The sequence below is a fragment of the Dermacentor variabilis genome, chromosome 10 (assembly GCF_050947875.1).
Source record: "Dermacentor variabilis isolate Ectoservices chromosome 10, ASM5094787v1, whole genome shotgun sequence".
NCBI lineage: Eukaryota > Metazoa > Arthropoda > Arachnida > Ixodida > Ixodidae > Dermacentor > Dermacentor variabilis.
Window position 1 is genome coordinate 99,289,639 of NC_134577.1, and position 21,707 is coordinate 99,311,345.

General features: G+C 46.9%; 1 protein-coding gene across 1 annotated transcript in view; it reads left to right on the top strand.

Annotated features, from left to right (window-relative positions):
* Window positions 1-21,707, top strand: part of LOC142559350 (uncharacterized) — a 99,180-nt gene that overhangs the window by 54,704 nt on the left and 22,769 nt on the right. The window contains exons 5-7 of the mRNA XM_075670963.1: window positions 3,629-3,768; window positions 14,069-14,183; window positions 15,147-15,301. Of these exons, the coding sequence (XP_075527078.1) occupies window positions 3,629-3,768; window positions 14,069-14,183; window positions 15,147-15,301 (410 nt within the window). The remainder of the gene's footprint in view (window positions 1-3,628; window positions 3,769-14,068; window positions 14,184-15,146; window positions 15,302-21,707) is intronic.

Consider the following 21,707-nt stretch of genomic DNA (forward strand, 5'->3'; position numbering starts at 1 on the left):
AATTCGTGGCAGCAAAGTTCCAGCGTTACCAACTCCTTGCGAGCCTGTGATTATCTTCCTGGTTTGCCAGGTCATTGGAAGAAAAAGTAATGGGATAATTTCGAAAACTAGCCAAAAAAGTCGCCAACTGCGGCTAAAGCTTTCATTGGTAGCCAGAAATGTAGCCACGGTGCGACAAACGAACATTTGCCCATTTTAACGCGAAAATAAAGAAGAAACGGCGTGAGAGACCTGTAGTTTCCTGCTGCGCGGATGACAAACAAAAATAACAGCGAAACAATAGTCATCAAAGGATATTGTATCATAATTTACCATAATGACCAGCTGATGTTGTTTGAAAATTTCTGCCGCACAATTGCGGTGCCTTCTCTATAGCCGAAGTAGTATCGCCAGTTTCAGTAGAAAAAACTCGCGGGACGCCGTCATTGCTCGGATGGTTATAACTCTATGCCACGATGATTTCACATAGAACGGCCCCGTGTGAACTCTATGACGTCACACATGTTTTACACGCCCTGGTACGCAGTCGCATAGTCAAATAGACATTGGCACCTGTAATGTCATGGCCGCCATGACGCGTTTTTCGTTGTTGCATTCATTTCTCACGCCAAAAACCACGTCCTTCGAGATTCTCTAAAGAGGTAACCGTCGCTGGGGATGATATTAGGACACCACGTAGTGCTTCCGTCCTTCTGAGGACGCAAAAGCATTGTCTTTAGGATTGGTTAATTCCTATTAGTCAGAGGTAGCTGCTTGGGCTTGTTAAATTATCCGTCCATGACAGTGCCGAACTGCCCGATGCGTTGATTTCAGCCAACGAGCGTTGTATATGAAGCATCTCGGGCAGTCCTGGACAGGCCAGGGTGACAAGCTGAAGAGGCCCACTGGTTTATGTGGCGGCTATGATATATTTTCAGCTCCTGAATCTGCTTCCGGACTTCGCAAGACGCAAAATCGTTGCCTTGAAAATCTGACGTTTGGGGCCATCGCTTCAATGGGACCGCCGAGGAGTGTGATTCGGCCACTGCTTATACCATTACCCTTGCCAAAAAACTGCACGTAATAAAGCCACAATTAGGTTTCTGGCCCTCTGCCACAAAATCGTGCCGAACAGATTTCCTATTCCGTTGTCTCACAATAGGACGCACATTTTGCACCCGTACTTTTTTACTCACTGGAAATTAACCTCCAGACTGTGGTAGATGCGGGCAGAGGCTGACCGTCCTCCACGTCCTCCTGGAGTGTCGGGAAGCCAAATCTGAGAGAAACAAACATTTTCCCCTAGCATATCGGCAGCAAGTTCCCCTTCATCCTGCAATGTTCATCGGCCCAGAACCGCTCTTTGACACCAACACAGTCCTAGGCTTCCTGAAAGATGTTTTGTTACATGTTATTAGCCCCATACATTCGTAGCTCTTCCTCTCTTCAGAGGATGCCACTGTGACAGTTGTTTCGTATAGCACATGCTCTTCTGTTTCAAGGGCTCTGGTGCGGCAGTAGTGCTACACCCAATTTTAGCATCTGATAAATTTTGTACGTCGTATCATTCGTTCGCAATGCATCTTAATGAGCATAGTGCCCGTCATTTGTCATCGCCATAATATTCCTACACATCGATTTTACGCACATTATAGCGACTATCTTCAAGGCCCCTTTACAGCCACGTCACATCAGCTTCATAGAAGTCATAACTCCACTGCAAACTCATTAAGACTTGCGTGGCACTCTTTGGCTATTGCGCCACTAAACGCAACACATTCATTCATTCATACATTCATTCATTACCCCTGTCAAAAGTACCCAGAAAGTTGCCAAGTCGCCAAGGAAGATTTTCGGCCGGCAGGAGCCCAATTTCCCGAGAAATCACCAAATCTGGCAATCCGGCGCCGGGGCGATGAATGAAGCGCTCAGCAGAAGAGCTCTCATGTGGAAAGGGCGACCCAGGGACGCCACTCCGGAGGCCAATCAGGGCGCGTCCCGATTACGCATGATCGCTCGGTGACTCGCCGCCGGGGGAGAGAAGCACGGTTTGCGCGGAAAATTAACTGCAGCGCCCTAGCAGTGTCCGCCATGTCGCCCATGGGGCGGCGGTTTCTCGAGATCGAGCTAAGCGCAAGGCGCGAGCTGGGGGACAAGGTGCGGGAAGACAGCTCGATCACCACAGTTGAAACAGCCTTGTGGGTTAGCGCCCGTGCTTGGGTAGGCGGTTACGTAAATTTAAGGTCAGAAAATTTCAATAAAAACAGAATGGAATAGCGTGATGCTATAGCGCCCTTGTTCATAAAAAAAATGTGCAAATGCAGCACTCTTGTTGGAATCTATATGCAGCGAAGCTCTGGTGAAGCTATTCAGTGAATATAATTGTGTTTAATTTTACGATGTTTAACACGTAACGCCGTATACATGTCACAATTTTGATACTTTCTGCTTGCGATGTGTGCGAAAAGCACGGGGTCGGAAAAACGGGGATCAATAAATGGCGTGCAAAATTAGGACTGGTATGTTCGTGTCAGGGCACGAATATATAAAATGTGAGAGCCAGTTTAAACTAAAAGTGTAAAAATATTTGTGAAAATCTTGATCACTGATTCTCACAAAATCCAGACCGACAGATGACAAGCTTTCATGGGGTATTCTTCACGCAGGAAATTTCCGCTTTAGCTAGCCGTAGAGATGGCATGGTGACACACTTTCCTTTTTTATAGAAAGCACTTCTTCAAACCCTCTTACGCACTTGTCATCCCCACGTGCCAGCACCCCAGTCACACCGATTAGCGATAGGCATCAGCATTTCTCAAAAAATGTGCAGCAATATGAACTACTCCCTGCAATTGTTGACAGGGCATATCAATGTTCGCGAAGTTGCTCATTTATACAACATCGTGTGTGACGAATGTGTTCTTTGCCGCGTGCAAGGAGAATCCGATAGATTGCTTTTTCGGCACATTGTAGAAACACGTCCATTTTTCTGCACCGTGCATGCCTTCTTGCCATTCCAAGTTTCGTTTACTGCGCTGCATAAGTTCTTAAGTCTGTGTGGCGCGGAGAACAAAGCAGCAACACCGTGTGCATGTCGCCCATCCTTTTATGTGGTGCGAAGCGTTGTGTAAATACAGTGCAACGGCTGCTTTACTGAAATCAGTGACTTCTTCTTTCTTAACGTAACGGACTTATAATTTCTGTGCGCATTCTTTCGCTGATTCCTGGCATCATGCCTTCCGGATGACGGGTGTCCTTTAATCGTTGTTGCTATGTGCTAAGGTTATGCTCCTCACGCTTATTTAAAGGTAAATGTAATCAATCTTCACCGATAAAAATTAAGCACGCCCGACAAGACTGCGTCAATAATCATGGCGCCTCACCTAACTAGATCGCTAATCTCGAGGCTAAGGCGTCAGTAGCGTTATGTTCCTTGCCTCCTTACACCGATAAGAATGTCTTTTGTCGCATTTCAGGAACGTAGCTTGCTCCTCAGCTTAATTTTATTTTACGCTTAAGATAATAGCGAAGATATACTGGAAAGTTTCTGATGCAATTTGAGGGTGATGTCTCTGCCTCTGAGGTGTCCGAGGTCCCGTGGACTTGGGAGAGCCCACTCACATGAGCGTTGCGACGTGCTTCTGCACAGGTTACTCGCAGAGTTTAAGAAGTGCGTCGCGGGCCTCATACAGTGCCGAACGGACACCGACATCACAGCGCGGTTGGACTCCTTCTCGTCAGTACTGACGCAGGGCTACATGGAGAGCTGCAAAGGTCGCAACATCACCGGTAAGTTGCACGGCCTCAACGAACAAGTGCGCAGATCCAACGAACATTTCTAAATCTGTGTGAGCGAACCTTTCGTAAGGCGGTTATTGAATATGGTATTTAGGAAATTCTGAAGAAACCGTCGACAATCATTGTAAGTGTAAGGGTGTAGCATGAACGAACCAATCAATGATCCAACGAGCGAACTAACAAACACGCTAACTAACCAGCGATCGAACGAAGGAAGCCCCGCAGGGGCGTCTGCGTCAGCAGGCGTTTGGTGTGTTGCGACACCACGGACCCGAGCACCCGAGGGTTGGACCCTCCTGCGTGTAGCCGTGCGCGGCTTAGCCGTGTCTGCGGAAAAGGGGATCCTGGGGGTTGAGCCGATGCCGCGTGCTCGGACCTTTAAGGCTCCCCGGCGGGGGCAACACACCTCTTTGGCCTCTGCCTCACATAGATGGCACCCCCGAAATGACCCGCCCGGGGGAAACCGGCAATCGCCTTTTCCTGTGTCACTCTTCCTACAACCTTCGTCTTTCCCTTACTTTCCACCTTTCCTGTCTCCTTCTCTCTTTCTTTTACTTCCTTCTTCTTGGCGGCAAGGGTTAACCCTGTGTGGCTATCCAACCTTGGGTACACCATATTTGGTTATAGTGGCGGCATACAACTGGCGTCTTGCAGACTTGCATGCAACCTCTGCCGCGTCCCCTCGTTGGGCTCCGTGGTGGGCTCTCGGCTCTGTTGCCGAATTTTTATATATATTCATGGGAACTTCTTTCCCCAAACTTCCTGATCGCCCTCAGAAACGAGGGCGCACCGAAGATGTATTCCAGTTTTTTGGACACCAAATCCCGAATTTTCGCCAGTTCCATGTTATTCACTCTGAAAAGCCAAACAAAGCAGTCCAAACATTTCACCATTCCTTGTGTCAAAGTCCTTGACTGATGTTTTTGGTCCAGGTTACAAGGTGTCCAAGATGGCAAACGGTGACCTTCTCTTGGGTCTCCGCGATTTCAAACAATATGAAAAACTACCGAAACTAGTGTCATTTGGGGAGACCCACATAACAGTAAACGCGCACCGTACAATGAACACCACCCGCGGTGTTGTGTCGGATGATGATTTGCTTGAGCTGACTGAAGCGGAACTTCTGGAGGGCTTGAGCGAACAAAATGTTATCAATGTCAGAAGAATTAAAATGAGGCGAGATGGTAAAGAGATTCCAACGAAGCACTTAATAATCACCTTTGGTTCAAGTGTCCTACCCGAGTCAATCGAGGCCGGGTATATAAAGCTCCGTGCTAGGCCGTACGTGCCAAATCCACTGCGATGTTTCAAATGCCAGCGCTTCGGCCACAGTTCGCAGAGCTGCCGGGGCCGCCAAACATGTGCGAAATGCACTGCCCACGAACACACCACTGAAGCTTGTGCAAACGCTCTCCACTGTGTAAACTGTGATGGGGAGCACGCGGCGTACTCGCGGTCGTGCCCTTCCTGGAAAAAAGAAAAGGAAATTGTTACAATCAAAGTCAAGAAAAACATAACTTTCAAGGAGGCACGCAGGCGGGTATCATACCTGCCCAAGAAAACCTTTGCCGATGTGGCGCGTCAGGGGGCAGCGTCACAACGGCCTCCGGCGGCTGTCCGACCCACAAGCAGTGAGTCGGCAGTTACGCCATCTGCCCCCGCGGCGGTTGCAGCTAGCGCTGCTCCGTCAACCGAGGAGAGGGGACCATCGACCCCGAAGGTGGGCGCAGCCGAGGCTGCCTCAACCTCCCAGGTCCCTTCCAGCGCTGGCAACGGCCGGCCCAGCCAACTCCTCCAGGGAGCGCCATCGACCTCCCGGCTGGTGGGTGCAGGGGTCTTGCCCTCGAAGGCGGGACTCTCCCTGGTAACTTCTCGCTTGCAAGAGCACGTGTCCGGCGCCTCACAAGAGGCAATGGACACTACACCTATACTCAAGGGGCGCCAAGCGCCTAAGGAGCGGCGAGGCTCCCTCGAACGCTCCAGAAAGGGCAAGACCCCGATTACAGGGCCTCGAAAGAGCTCTGTAATCTAATCTCTGAAGTCTCTGTAATTAGTACTTCTGTTTCCGTACGCACAGCACCTATTTACTTCAAATATGGATACACAGATAATACAATGGAACGTCGGAGGTCTTCTTAGAAACATTGATGATGTGCAGGAACACATCCACAAACAGAATCCAAAAGTGCTGTGTCTACAGGAAACACACTTAAAATCGAAACATACAAACTTCCTCCTGCAGTATGTTACGTTTCGCAGAGATCGCGATGATGCTGTCGCATCATCAGGCGGTGTTGCCATTGTTATTCAGAAAGGCATAGCGTGTCAACGTTTGCAGCTACAAACGCCCCTTGAAGCAGTGGCGGTTCATGCTGTTCTCCCAAACAAACTTACCACTGTGTGCTCGCTCTACATACCCCCACGTTACAATTTAACTAAACATGAATTTCAGTCCTTCATTGCTGAATTGCCAGAACCTTATACTGTTGTTGGCGATTTCAATGCACACAATTACCTGTGGGGCGACCCTCGTAAGGATGCGCGAGGACGACTTGTTGAACAATTCCTTTTCTGTTCTGGTGCATGCATTCTGAATAAGAAAGAACCTACATATTACTGTTTTGCCAACAAAACCTTTTCTTGAATTGATCTCAGCATAGTTTCTCCTTCTATTCTGCCTGTACTCGAATGGGAAGTTACAAACAATACTTACGGAAGCGACCACTTCCCCATACTGCTGCGAACACCTAAAGAAAACGAATATCCACCACAGGCTCCTAAGTGGCAGATTGATACAGCTGACTGGGGAAATTCCGAACTCTGACTAGTATTTCATGGGATGACATGTCCTCGTTAGGAATTGATGCTGCTGTGGAATATTTTACAGCCTTCATAATACGTGCGGCAACTAAATGTATATCACAAGTAAATGGCTTGGCATGCAAACGGCGTGTCTCATGGTGGAACGACGGCTGTAGGATCGCTCGTAAGAAACAGCACAAAGCGTAGGGGTTGCTACGCGCCTCTCGCACTGCGGAGAATCTGTTTAACTTTAAGAAATTGAAATCGCAAGGCAGGCGAACACGCCGACAGGCTAATAGAGAGAGTTGGCAGAAGTTTTTATCCGGTATCAACTCGTATACAGATGAGGCCAAAGTCTGGAATAGGGTTAATAGGATAAAAGGGCGACAAACATATTCACTTCCTTTGGTAAACAAACAAGGTGAAACACTGAAATATCAGGCAGACTCACTTGGGGAACACTTTGAGAGCGTGTCGAGTTGAAACTGTTATTCGCAATCCTTTTTGAAATACAAATAGAAGAATGTAAGCTAATAATACGACAATCCAGGCAGAATGAACCTTATAACCGGCCTTTCAGTATTACTGAGCTGAGAGATGCCTTGAACACATGCAAAAGCACTGCACCGGGACCTGATAGAGTCATGTATGACATGATCAGAAACTTACATACTGACATCGAACTTACACTACTCAAACTTTTCAACGCTATTTGGGCTACGGGATACCTCCCATCCACATGGAAAGAAGCGATTGTGGTCCCTGTTCTTAAGTAGGGTAAAGACCCTTCCTTGGCGGCAAGTTACCGTCCGATAGCTCTTACAGATTGTCTTTGTAAGCGGTTTGAAAAAATGGTTAACCGCAGACTTGTACATTTCCTTGAACTCAGCAATACGCTCGATCCCTTTGAGTGTGGCTTCAGAAAAAGGCGGTCCACAACCGATCACCTTGTGCGCATTGAGGGAAACATTCGCGACGCCCTTTCTACATAAACAATATTCCCTAACCGTATTCCTCGATATGGAGAAGGCGTACGACACTACGTGGCGCTATGGAATCTTGAGAGACTTGTCGGGAGTTGGCATCCGTGGCAATATGCTCGTCCTAATAGAAAGCTATTTGCCCAACCGTACATTCCGCGTGAAAGTCGGCAATGTACTGTCGCGACCTTTTATACAGGAATCTGGTGTACCTCAAGGGGGTGTACTTAGCTGCACGCTCTTCATCGTGAAAATGAACACCCTTCGTGCTTCATTACCGCCAGCCATTTTTTATTCTGTTTACGTAGACGACATACAGGTAGGTTTCAAATCCTGTAATCTTACAGTATGTGAGAGGCAAGTACAACAAGGCTTGAACAAAGTGTATAAATGGGCAGAAGAAAACGGATTTAAAGTGAACCCCACCAAAAGTTCTTGTGTGCTTTTCACAGGAAAGAGAGGGCTCATTGCAGAACCCAGTGTTGAAATGTATGGTCAGCGAATTCCTGTGAACAAAGAACACAAGTTCTTAGGCATCATATTTGATTCTAAATTAACTTTTATTTCACACATAAAGTACCTCAAGGTCAAATGCTTAAAAACAATGAACTTACTTAAAGTTTTATCCCACACAACATGGGGCAGCGACAGGAAATTTTTAATGAATCTTTACAAGAGCCTCATTCGATCACGCTTGGACTACGGTGCAGTGATCTATCATTCTGCTGCCCCCAGCGCGCTAAAGATGCTAGATCCGATCCACCATCTAGGAATCCGACTGGCCACTGGAGCTTTCAGAACAAGTCCCATTGAAAGTTTATATGCAGAATCAAATGAGTGGTCACTTCATCTGCAGAGAACATATATCAGCCAAACATTTTTCTGAAAGTTCACTCAAATTCTCAACATCCCTGTTTTAATACTGTTAATGACATGACATATGCTACACTCTTTCGCAATCGTCCCTCCGTAAGACAGCCTTTCTCGCTGCGTGTGAGGGAGCTTAGTGAATAAATGCATGTTCCACTCCTCGAGCTTCGCCTAATGCATCCAGCCAAGCTACTACCTCCTTGGGAGTGGCAGCTCATACAATGCGATATATCTTTCGTGCAAGTCACAAAGCATGCTCCAGAGATTGAAATCCAAATGCATTTCCGGGAACTCCAGTACAAATACTCCTGCACGGAGTTCTACACAGATGCATCGAAGTCACGCAACGGGGTGTCCTATGCAGCCGTCGGTCCATCCTTCTCGGAATCCGATTTACTGCATCCGGAAACTAGTATCTTCACGGCTGATGCCTACGCAATATTGTCGACCGTGAAGCATATAAGGAAATCAAAACTCAGAAAATTAGCTATATATACGGACTCCCTAAGTGTTGTGATGTCTTTGATATCGTTATGTAAGCACAAAAATCCTATAGTAATTGAACTCTATTCCGTCTTATGTAAAGCATATGTATGTAACCAGCATGTGATTATATACTGGGTGCCTGGCCATAGGGGCATCCAGGGTAACGTTCTAGCCGACCAGATGGCCACATCAATTGCATCACACACTGTTAATTCTAGCGCTGCAGTCCCTGTCACAGACCTAAAGCCTTTCTTAAGAAGTAAACTGCGAAACTACTGGCAACGCTTTTGGGACCTGGAAACAAATAATAAGCTGCATATAATAAAGCCACGATTAGGTTTCTGGCCTCCTGTAACAAAATCACGCCGGACAGATGTCCTATTCTGTCGTCTAAGAATTGGACACACATTTGGCACGCATAACTTTTTACTCACTGGAAATGAGCCTCCAACCTGTGGTAGATGCGGGGAGAGCCTGACCGTCCTCCACGTCCTCCTGGAGTGTCGGGAAGCCGAATATGAAAGAAAGAAACATTTTCCCTTAGCATACCGGCGGCACATGCCCCTTCATCCTGTTATGTTACTCGGTGCAGAACCGCTCTTTGATACCAGCGCAGTCCTAGGTTTCCTGAAAGATGTTGTATTACACGTAATTAGCCCATACGTTCGTAGCGCCTCCTCTCTATAGAGGATAGCGCTGTGATAGTTGTTTCGTATAGCACATGCCTCTCGTCCCTTGGGCTCAAGGGCTCTGGCAAGGCAGTAGTGCTCTTAGAAAATTTTAGCATCTCACATATTTTGTACATTGCATCATTTTTCCCAATGCATTCTAGTGTTCATAGTATTCGTCATTAGTCATCGCCGTAATTTTATAGCACGTAGATTTTACGCATTTTACAGCTACTATTTTAGGCCCCTTTACAGCCAAGTCACATCTTCACAGAACTCATCATTCCACCGCTAAATCACAAACACTGTCTTGGCGCTCTTTGGCCATATCTGGCCCTTGCGCCACTATACCACACACATTGATTCATTCAACGAAGGAAGGAACGGCCGAGCAAGCGTACCAACGATCGAACTAATGAACCAACACTCCAATGAAGCAACCATGAAACCAACCAATCAACCAACAATCGAACGAACGAGAGTCTGACCATTGATCAACCACGGAAGCGGCCGCAATAGCCAAACAAAGCCATTCGCTCTAATATTCAGATACAACGTACGTTTCGTAATCTATGTAAAGCGAAGTTTTTAGGAAGCGCGTGGCACATCTGTAGCACAAATAGCAAGACGCGTAAAGCGTCACCGCGCGGCTCGCATGATCCACGCGACCATCGGATTAGGCGGTCTGTTCATCACGCCATCTCAGGGCTGAACCCAGTATACTATCTCCACGACCGCGGCCCAGATCCACCTTATTAGTCAAGAAGCCGACCGAGATGACGCGCCCAAGTTGGGAAAGGAGGCATAGAGTGATATTGTGGGATCGAAGGCACATATTTGTAGCACTGAGGATATTTAGGCACCGTTTGTTTAATTGCGTAATTCAATAGAGAATAGAGCGAGCCACCGGGAAATGTGCAGGGGTATAGTACAGATGGCTCAACATAGAGGCCGATACGGTATATGAGTGCTCTCCTGTGTGGGACGACTATGAAATTCGTGATGTCACGCTGACGTCTAGTTCTTATGGGCTCTGAATTTGAATGGTGCGTAGGACCTGTATTGTAGTTAGGTGGTGTGTATAAGTGAGCAATAAGATGGCGCTCCTAAATCTCCGTTTCCAATTCACAAAAACAATGAGCGCCAAACTTTCTACAGAAACAGGTTTCAAGAAGTGAAATCCGTGGGGCGTGGGCAACACTCAAACTTTTAAAAGTTAGCCTTGAAGTCCAATGTCAGCTTATTGTGGAGAGAACTGCGCCAAAGCTGGAAGACTGGCTAGATTGCTGATAGGATTTCGAGAGGCGTCTTGCAGCACAAGGGGACAGGACATATGTGGGGATACATAAAAAAGTCAGTGTTTATGATCATCTTGCAGTGCTTATCTGATCAGGGAGAAGTCTCACAGCTTGCAATTCGTTGTGTCCTTTTCTTCACGTGTCATGTATCAGTGGCAACTGCATGCGCGACATACTGAGTGTATTTTATAGAAATGTGCGAATAGTAATTCTCCAGACGGGATTCAATGCGAACGGTATGGTGCCAGAAGCGAATAACAGCGAAAACTCGTGGAAGATTTTTCGGCGAGTAAACAGTCCTTTTCACCACTCATATAAAACGGCCCTCTCAAATCCTGGTATTTTAACAACGTTAGCAAGTCTCTGGCATTACATTGCACTTTATGGAAACTTCTTTTGCGATAGCAATTTATGCGCACTGCCGGCGAAACTTTACCGTCGGCGCCGCCGCCACCGTAGCCGTGATGTTCCACACAGATTTATGTATATGTATGCTAATTGTTCACCTGTGCCGCGTATGCTCGGTAGATCATATACCAGTCAACCGTCATACCTACTCAAACCAGGTGTCAGCTTCCTGACTAAATTATTCCTGCGAATTTTTTCATAATTGCAGCGCGCAAACAAACTTTATGACACAATTAATTCACAGTGCATGCCGTTTCTCTTAGACTATTAAGAAGTGCAAGACAGTGCTAGGGCTCACAATCTCAAAGTGGTGTCTCACTAGCGCCGTGCTTTACGGGCAGCGTAGAGGTGGTGATGGTAACATGTTTATTTCTTTGTAAGAATTCGGCTGCCCCATGACAGAAGTCATACGGACGAAATGGTAGTGGCACCTGTGCGATGCAATTATATGCCCTACAGGGCACGTTAGATCTTTTCATGGTGCCAGAAATTTCCGTGCGCCAGCCAATGTGGCATCCGCGTATTGTAGGACCAGCGTATACTTAGAACACCGTCCGAAGAATTTAGGCGCGACGCGGAACCTTGCAATCGCTGTCAGTAAGGGCGAAACTGCTTATTGTTTTAATAGAAGCACAAATGGGGAATTAGGATTCTTATTTGTGGTGCTCATTGGTGAGGGTGCAGAATAGCGCTTAGCCGGAAAAGTTCGGCCCTCTGGGTAGCGTAGCGTGCTTTATAACGCGATGTCTTCGATTTTGTGTCCACTATGGCCGCCAGGATGCGATTTATTGCACTTTGACTACAATTTTACGCTTCGTCGTGTACAGCTGACCAAAAACTATTCGAAAATGATTCATGCCTACCAATAGTCACTGTCAGCTTCGAAAACAGAATCGCATGTGGCAATATGCTGGTCGTCGCTCGAAACACTCGAATATTCGCACACCCTTACTATTTAACACACATTAATCAGTATGCCTATAATCATTATGCTTATAAGAGCTGCTATCGACTATTCAAAATCAGACTAGACTCGAGACTTAAGGGAAACAACTGTGTTGCGTGGTTACGGTATATACGCATCGCCTCCACTTTCCGTCCTCACCATCTTTCACGACTCTTTTTTATTTCGATAGCTATTATACGGACACTCCAGGCGCATTTCCAGCGTCGGCGTCACCATGACGTTCCGTATAAAGTCCAACTGTGGTGACATCGTAGCCGTATGCCGTATGTGCGAGTGAAAGTGTTCGAGGGTGAGCCGACGATGGTGGCTCAATCTCACGCGCGCAAGGGAGAAAAACGGAGAGGCAGCGCGCGGTCTTCTGTCACGCGCAAGACACCGGGGGGAGAGGGGGTGGTCTACTCCGGCGGCCGCTGCATACGCCGCGGCAGTGGGGGCCCTATCTTGAAAGCGAAAGCGATTTGCGATGGGGACAGATTTGCCCGGTGCTGATAGCTTCGTGTCTGCTGCGTTCTCGCGACATAGTTCGCGTTGAAATAAAGGCACAACGAAGGTCAGTTTGATCGCTGCTGATGCCGCGCTTTCTCACACCAGTGTTTTGACAGCGAGTGTGCGCGCTCATCGAGTGAGATGTGTTCATGTTAGCTTATGCAGGCGTGACACCATGCTTGTTAATTTCGTTCGTAAGTGAATGTTTCCAAAATTATACGGCTGATAAAATTACTATCCTTACTTCGTTTAGCTATCTACTAATTTGCGATAGAAATCGCTCCTTCGCCTTTCGGATGAAACTGCGACTTTTTTCTCCCCTTCTTCCTCCTCTGGAGGCTAGCAGGTTAGAGTATAATATCTGATGCCGACATCTTTGCCTTTCCTCTAATAAGTCCCCTCTTCTTTCTTATATTCCCTTACACGGGCACCAGCGACCTCTGTTGAGCATAAAAATCCCTAATGGAAATTTACGACAAGGGAGTTCCGGCCGTGTCACACGGCGCAGTACGAGATTTCGGTGGTAGCCTCATGGGACACAAACAACGCTGCTGCGCTTATCTCGGCGGGCAAAGTTTCACATGTGTAATTGCCCCTAAAGCATCCTATCCATAGTTTTCTTACGTGTAGTATGCAATTTAATAAAATCATAGCGAGAAAGTGCGACGTATTTTAACCACAATGCGCTCTTGTTTTGGTGCGTGGGCGCAGTGCACTAGTTCTAGTCTGTAGCATGGGTGCACGTTGTTCAACCTGTGCGCGACTAACTACGAGTCGTGTTTGTGTGTTGTGAAATCGGCTGTTGTGCGCGTTCGCGGTGAGCTAGGCTTCTGTCAGAGTGATGTGTGTCACACGAAGCGCATGGATAAACAAACGAAATGTTGGAACTACATTTTCCCATGCGGCATGGTGAAGCATTGGTGTACAGGGTACAGGCAATGATGTCCTTAAAAACCGATCAAAAACTTCCGTTACATGGTGTATTACGCAAGAAAAAATACTGCTGCAAAAATTTATAAGTGAACTAGTTATGAAGATTTTGTTAGAGCGATTTTATTAGTAGCTGTAGCTGTCTGAAAACCAGAGTACTCCATCCAGCCGTAATGGTCATCGCCGAATTTCCCTCGCCAACAGCTCCGCAAAACATTGCGGAAGTGAGACCGTGTCACACCGAGCGCATCTACTTTCATATAAAGACGACGGACTTCAAAGTAGTTCGTGGGTGCGCGTGTGACAGGAGCATTAATTATTACACATCCAGCGTTGATCACCAACTACCTCAACTTTCTTAAATAATTGTGAGGTCGTCATCTTCTCGTTTTGTAGGCTATTGTGACAGGTTCATCCTGCTCAAGGACTACTTCTCTTGTAGCCTGACGTATTACCAGGCGCACAACGAGTTTGGCCGGTCGTATCTCCTGACCAAGCAACACAGCTGCAAGTAAGTACCTGTATTACGGCCAGTAATGAAAAATACAATGGTCCCCATTGTTCGCATAATAGGTGTTCATTGTACGAGATAAAGTAATGACAGCCCGTTCTCACCTTGAACAAATGTTCATTGCATTCGAGCAACGGTCTGGAACAGGCGTCAGTCATACTTGGTGTCGGTGGCCTTAGAACATCAGATTTTCTTCAACTTAACAACGTCCTATCTCCTTCAGCCACGAATTACGATGCGCGGTCAACAGACGTGTGAAGTTCACAGAACTTTATCTAAAGCTGTCGTAGGCTCTGTTGGAACAGAGTAAATGCAGCATGTATGAGTCCTTGTAATTACACAGAAAATACATTTCTGTTCAATGTCCAGTCAGTAATGTCACATTGTCTCATTGAAAAAAATTTGCCATATGCGCCAATTCATTATAACGAAGAATGCAAAACTACTGCTTAACCATTTCAGGGGGTTCATCGCACGGCGGACATCCCGTCAAACGGGGTACAGCCTTTAGAAATGTGATCATGGGTCTCGGTCCTGTGCAGTCTAAAATGATCCAGAGTAACACTGCGTAAGCAGCGCGATCCCGGGACCCGAAGCCCAGTTTGCGCTTATTTTCTTTCCTTGCCGCTACGGTACAGGTAAAGAACTGGCGTCCACAAATGTTGATGCCGTGACTGGAGGATAGCATCTCATCTTCGGTACCGTCCGTGACATTTGGCATACCGCATTTCTAAAACGGGTTGCCTATTACCGCATCATATTGAGTCTCAATTATAGCGCGCATATATTGTCAATTCTAACGTTAAAAGACGTACATTAAAAGATAACTGCGCGTCAGACTCGAGTAAATTCGGTAATCGCCGAACGAAGAGGATACGTGACACTGCAATGTGCACGCGAGCCAACTTCTGTGCGAGTCACTGTGACTAAAATCGCGTGGTTGTTTTCTCGCTCGCATTGCAGACTCATCGAAGATTACAGCAAGTGCGTCTACGAGAAGGTGTTGAAGAACTCATGCGAATCACTCAAAGATCTCTTCAGCAACATTAGAGACGTGCGGAACTACATAATGAAGGTCTTTAACAAGAAGCACCAGGTGTCCTGCTCGATACCAGCAGGTGAGATCGTATGGCGGGAGAGGAGGATGACCGTCGCCAATACTCCAGAGCTGCTCTCTCACTTAGGCAGGTTTTTGGAGGCAGGATACCGCCTCCAAGAATGGTAGTCGAAGAAGGCTATTACATAGCTATAGTTCGTCCGGCATTCCCGCAAGCGCGGTCGGTCTGTCGAATGAACGGAAGCGTAAACTTGAATGGCCATTTTGCTGGCGCCACCTGGATGACAAGTGTGTTCTTCGCGGCTGGCGTAATTTTTCAACAGTGGCGTAATCGCGTCCACGATAACGCCGCTGCAAATGTTTTGCACCAGCAGCGAAGTAGAATGTACTTGCATGGTTACTGCAATGTTATCTCTTTGTGTGGTTGACCTCTGCACCACCAAATGGCTGCACCACTCCGGCCGCTCATGTTTACGCCGCCGCTCATCTATCATGTGACAACGCTCAAATACTAAGTTTTCAACTTGAAAAACCAGATCGCAATTATGTAAACCGCAACTAATAGGCAAATCTAAAGCGAACAAATTTGATGCATTATACATGATTCTCAAATACACCACCCAAATGTTAGTAGTACTCTTGCAAAACCTTCATAAACATTGCAAGAAATTCACGTAAGACATAGGTTGATATACTACAACTGTCCATTTCAGATGTTCTGATGGATGGTTTAAAGAACGGCGATATCTGTTCTTGATGCGGACGGACAAATTTGTATACATCGGACTTCCATCTTTTATCACACGATTATGTCAAAATACTGGTAAAAAAATTTACGTCATAAATCGAAATTCCGCTTCCAACAATCACTAGAATTTAGCCTGTTCTCTCAAATGCCGCAAATTTTATTAAAGTAGGCTGAGGGGATATCTCAGAAATGCATTTGTGCGTTTTACATGTGTTTAATAGGTGGTGTCGGAGTTTGGGCCTAGCTAAAGCTTCCTCTTAAGGATAGGGTCTGCGCCGGCGCCATGTTGATGCTCACCTTCGTCGCACCGCCTTAGAGTGTGTATGGGAAACGTCGCGTCTTTGTCGAAACCATCACCATTTGTCCCTATCAAAGAAAGTGCAAGCTGAGAAATCGTTTTTCTGGGCAATTACTGCATAAATCTTGAAAAGGGTTGTTTCATGTTAGAGTAAAAAAATTAAACCCTACTGACAATGTGGAATACTTACGCACGCTGACACAAACACGCAGGCACACAGAAACACACACGCAGTAGTGCACAAACACGAGCGCAAACGCGTGCGCGCAAGCACGCACAAACACACTCGCACGTTTAGAAAAATGCATGCACACACATTGTAATACGCGCAGGCACGCACGCACACGCAGAAGCTCACTCAGGCACACACGTACACAGCCATGTGCATTGAAATACAAACACGCACGCACACTAACACGGCGAAGAAAGGCTCCCGGCAAGCGGCAAGAGCTGCGCACGACCGCGCCAAAGAGAACCAATATGGCACCTGCGGTTTCGAAAGGCGGCGAGGACCCGACTCAAAGGGTGTCTGCACCCTGAACGGTGCCCCTATTATTGCAGCGTCCCAGGTTGCTGCCGTACGCTTCTGCGGAAACCCAATCAATCGGAAAGGGTGAGAAGTTTGCGGAGAAGCTAAAAATCTCCATTTTAGCAGTTGTCCCTTGCGTCATATATACACTTATAAACTACTTAAGCAATACTTGCGAGAACTGATCTATGCACAGCTTTCAGTTGGCAGAAAAAAAAAGACACGATTAAGAAAAAAACATAGGAACTCTCCTGTGCCTTTTGCGATCACGCGCGGTAAGGTCGTATAGCGTGAGAACGCTGTAGGGACGAAATTTTATTGTCCTCCTTCCGTTCACCTGCTTACGGACGCACTAACTGGGAAGGCGCTATGTCAAGTTTTTGTCTACAATCTCCGCACTACAAGCTGTAACTGGCTGTCGCTACCATGTACGTCGGCATACATTAATCAGCTTCTAATGCCGGAAAATGTTCTACAGAGAGCTTGTGCCGTACTACGAGTAACGAGCGCCATGAGTTGACCGCTTAAGCACAGCTTGCTTACAAGCCAACCCAGCGAAGCTATGACTTTAAGCTGTACCAGTCTCTTTCAATTCCATTTCTGCAATTATCACTGAACGATTGGTAAAAATTTGGGTCGCGTTCACTTGTGTGTCACGCGACGTCGCGAAAACTGCGAACGCCCCCGTTTATTATGACGTGGACACACTGATTATTCATGGTTAGGCCTAACATAAGAACAAACCGTTACTTTCAATTCTGTGCTTTTGCGTCGTTCGGCAACTGCTATTGATCAAACTCCTTTCCGGTAGCGCCTACTTCGCCTATATGGCACCCGGCGTTAGAAAGCGCGAAAACGCACTACGTCAAAGTGATGTGTGCGCACTAAAAGTGCATTACCAAAACGAAATATTGCGGTCACTGACGAAGTCATAATTATTATTGAGGTTTCGGATTTCATGAGGAGTCCCCTGTTCATAGCACCCGTGTGGGTTAAGAAAGGTCACATGCAATGGTAGATCGTTTATGCATATTAAGAATTGAGGTGGCATAACACTTAAAATTGAGGAACGCCAGATGTTACGGGACGAACATCTGATGTGTGTTCGCTCTTAATACTGACGGTCTGTGGGCGGTTACCAAGAAATTCCTTTATCCAGGTTTAGACTTGAGACTGCAAGTTCAACAGAGAAAGATTTATTATTAAGCGTTGATGGACTAATTTGTCAAATGCATTTGTAAAAACAAGGAAGATTATGTCCGTTTATTCTACCTGTATACAAAAAAATAACGAAGGCCTTCCCAGAAAATCCACATTCTGCTTTTGTACTTTTCAAGTTAGCTGTGCGTGTGTTTTGTACGAAAAAGTTGTTCGCTCTGTTTTATAGTCACTGCATGCAGTTTTAGTGTAATGTCCTAATACACCGCCGATGCGATGACAGTGTGAAAGGAGGGTGCTGAGCTAAAACTTAACTTTGGAATCATTGCATGGATATTAGAGAAATTCACAGGTTTATGTATGTTCATATTGTTCTGCATATATTCTAAATTTCATTGATACAGATCAAATAGAAGATAAGTTACCGCCGTCATACGAACCAATTAGGCATGTGATCTTAGGAAAACTATCATTTCAGCAATAATGAAGAGGCCCTGATTGTTTTTGTTACGCACCTTTTAGGGAATTATCGTGCTGGATAAGGTCAATCGCGTGTTTCCATTACATTTCTGCAACAATGTCATCACTTTGAGGGTAAGCTCAATTTACCTCCTTGTCATGTCACATAGTCAGAATTCTTTGCGGTAATAAATCTTTTTGAAATAAAAAAGTACCTCATCGTAATCCTGACGAAATTTCAGCCCAGTAACTATTTGAAAGCATGTTTTGACGAAGCAATATGGAAATCGTAGCTTTCCCACAGGTTTTCGTCGGCCAGAAAATATAAATTGAGAAAAATTAGCTCAACACTTTCAGACCACGTTATTTCATCTTAAGACCAAGAATAATTCATGACAGCACCCTGCTACATAGGGTGGACCTTCCTCTTCAATTGGAACCTGGTGTGATGCATTTACTTCAAGTCGTCCTCGCTTTTTTTTTTACAGCTTTAGAGCAGTCCAGCACCCTTGGCTGGCCGTCAATGGCACCACAGTCAGAATTATTCCTTTCTTGTGTATATTTGTACTTTTGCCGTCTGCTGTACTCTCTATGGAAGATCTGCCATTAATAAATTGCGCGAAATTCAAATTTTCTGTCGCGTGCATGCACTCCACGTTCGGTTTTTTGTCCACTCTGTGGCCGCGTCTCGAATGGGAGCTATCGACGGCGAGCGAGAGTCACCGTCACGAGAATTCATTTTTTTTTCTTTTCTACGGTTTCGAATGAGCTTCTTTTTTACGTCTGGCAATCCAAAACAAAGAATGTTAGAAAATGCGTTTTTCTGGCGAAAATCGACATTTTAGCCCCGCATAAGCAAAGGATTTTCGCTCACACATGTGCGTAGAATTTCGAACGCGTACAACAGCAAGCCATGCAACCAGGGAAAACAATTCGTCCATAGGATATCCGAATCATGCGCCATTGTGCATACAGTATTTTGGATGCAAATAGCGTATCCGCTGGACATCCAATTTCGCATATCCTATTATGGACGTCCCAAGGATATCACAAATGAACCTGTTGCAGATATTTTACATGGATTTCCCATGGTTCTCTAACAAATACTTTTCTTTTACATACTCGTGAATATTTGTTTTCCAATTGAGGCTTTATTTTTGAGTTTTTTGTAATATAATCATGTTTTCTCCCATGTCCAAGTCACAATCCGAAGCTTTCATATCTACAGCTCGTGTGTAGTTCCTCCTTTACGAATATTCTGACGCATTTTACTTTGAAAACTTCAGTTGGTTCAGGAAGGCACTTGCGCTTCCTGGAAGGCCTAGATGATGGGGGAGCATGCTGTACTTCCGCACACCAGCGTGCGCGCATAACGTTTGCACATGATGTGTCTGGTTTTTATGCGTAGGTGGTTTATCCGTTGCCTCTATCACACAGCGTGTAATGTTTGCTGTAATGGACAACATGGCAAATAGTGTGCAAGATGCCCTGGCATATGTTCATGAAACGTACGCAGCATGTTCCAAAAATGTTTCTCGCTGACACGTTGGTTTGTCCGCAGGACACGGACAGTGCTGCCAAATGGTAATCTGAGTGACGCCCACAGGACTCGATTCGACACGTATTCGACACGTGCTTAAGTTATCCATGTCCTGGCAATGGATGTCCATAGGATATCCAAAGGACGTGATTGTTGTCAGTGGGTATAGACGAAGTCCATCCCGCGGATGTCGGCTGGGCCCGTTCATATAGTCACGGGCCCGGGTCGCACCTAGGCTCTGCACAGCGCGCTCGCGGGCTGAAATATTCGTCCCGCGCAGCGCTCTTGCGTAAGCAAGTGACTAAATAAAAGAAAACATAGACAAAGCGTCGAACAGCTAACACGGACCTCGTAGTCTCTCTTTCAACTTTGGCGCATTAGCCGACAGCCAGTACTTTGTAGCGCCCTCCCGTGGGCGGCGCCTAGAGCCCGGATAGCGCGCGCCCGCATGAGAAGGATATAAAGACGGCGCCTGATCGTGCCACGCGAAGACATGGCTCGCGGTTTTAACGCGACAGCGTTAAGGAGCTCGTGTCGCAGAAAAGCCGGTGTCGTCGGCGTCCGCGGCGTTGGCCGTGAGCGATAAATCACGGCAGGTACTTCATAAATAAAAAGCAACTTTCAAGATGGGCTGGGTGGGAATCGAACCAGGGTCTCCGGAGTGTGAGACGGAGACGCTACCACTCACAAAGCGGTACAAACGCGCCTCTAGTGAATGCGGTGTTGCCTTGGAAACGAGCCGTGGAATGTTATACTGCGGTGTATATCGGTAATTATGAACATGTAACTTACAGAAGTCGCAATTACACGAGTAGCGAAGTGCGTTTCCGCTACATTTCGTCTGAGCTTTCCGCACACGCAGAGCTATCTTGCGGCAAACACAGAAGACCCCCTACTCTCCATGTACGGCGCTGTCCCGACAGATGGCGCGCCACGCGCACATTGGGGCTGTGCGAGGACCGGTGCGAGGCGGGTCGCGGCCCGGACTCTCTCTCCCCTGACGACGCTTCGCCTTGCTCCCTCCCCTCACGAGTATTTGCCAAGAGTCAATGTCCTCGCTCCTGACATTCGTCGAGGCTGTCAGCCTCGCCGACCGCCTTTAGCTCCATCACAATTCCGCGGCGTGCTGCTGTTTCTGGTGCTCTTTCTCTCCCCCTACTTTCATTCCCTACCCCCTGTGCAGCGCGGTTGAGGTGTCCTCTGCTGAGAGACAGTTACTGCGCTGCACTTTACCCCAACCTTTCCTTCCCATATTCAAGAATCTCCTTCTCTCTCACGGGTTGCAGAATCAAGCGTCCTTCCTTTCTTTAGATCACTATCTGTCTATCTCTGTGCCCGTGCCGATCACGACGTTTGGCTGGCGTGCATCATTTCCCCCTCAGAGACACCGAGTTCTTTGATTCGTTCCGCTTGCTCAGGCGCACTTTTCGTTGCTGCGCCGAACGCTGCGTTGCTCGACGCTCACCGCGTCCGATGTGGGGCGCCTCGTAAGTGATGGCTGCCCCGTAACCCATTGTCTTACACCCCTTGGCGGGTCGAGTGGAACGCTGCCGCGTTCCACTCTTGAAGGCGAAGCTTAAGCGTCCTCCAATTTTTACGCTGGGAAGTTACTTCCTGCTGAGACCCGCTACAGCGTCTTTGGCCGACCAGCTACTAGGCATCTACACTGCGATACAGCGCTTTCGGAATTTTCTGGAAGGATGCCAGTTTTACCTGCTCACCGATCATAAGGCAC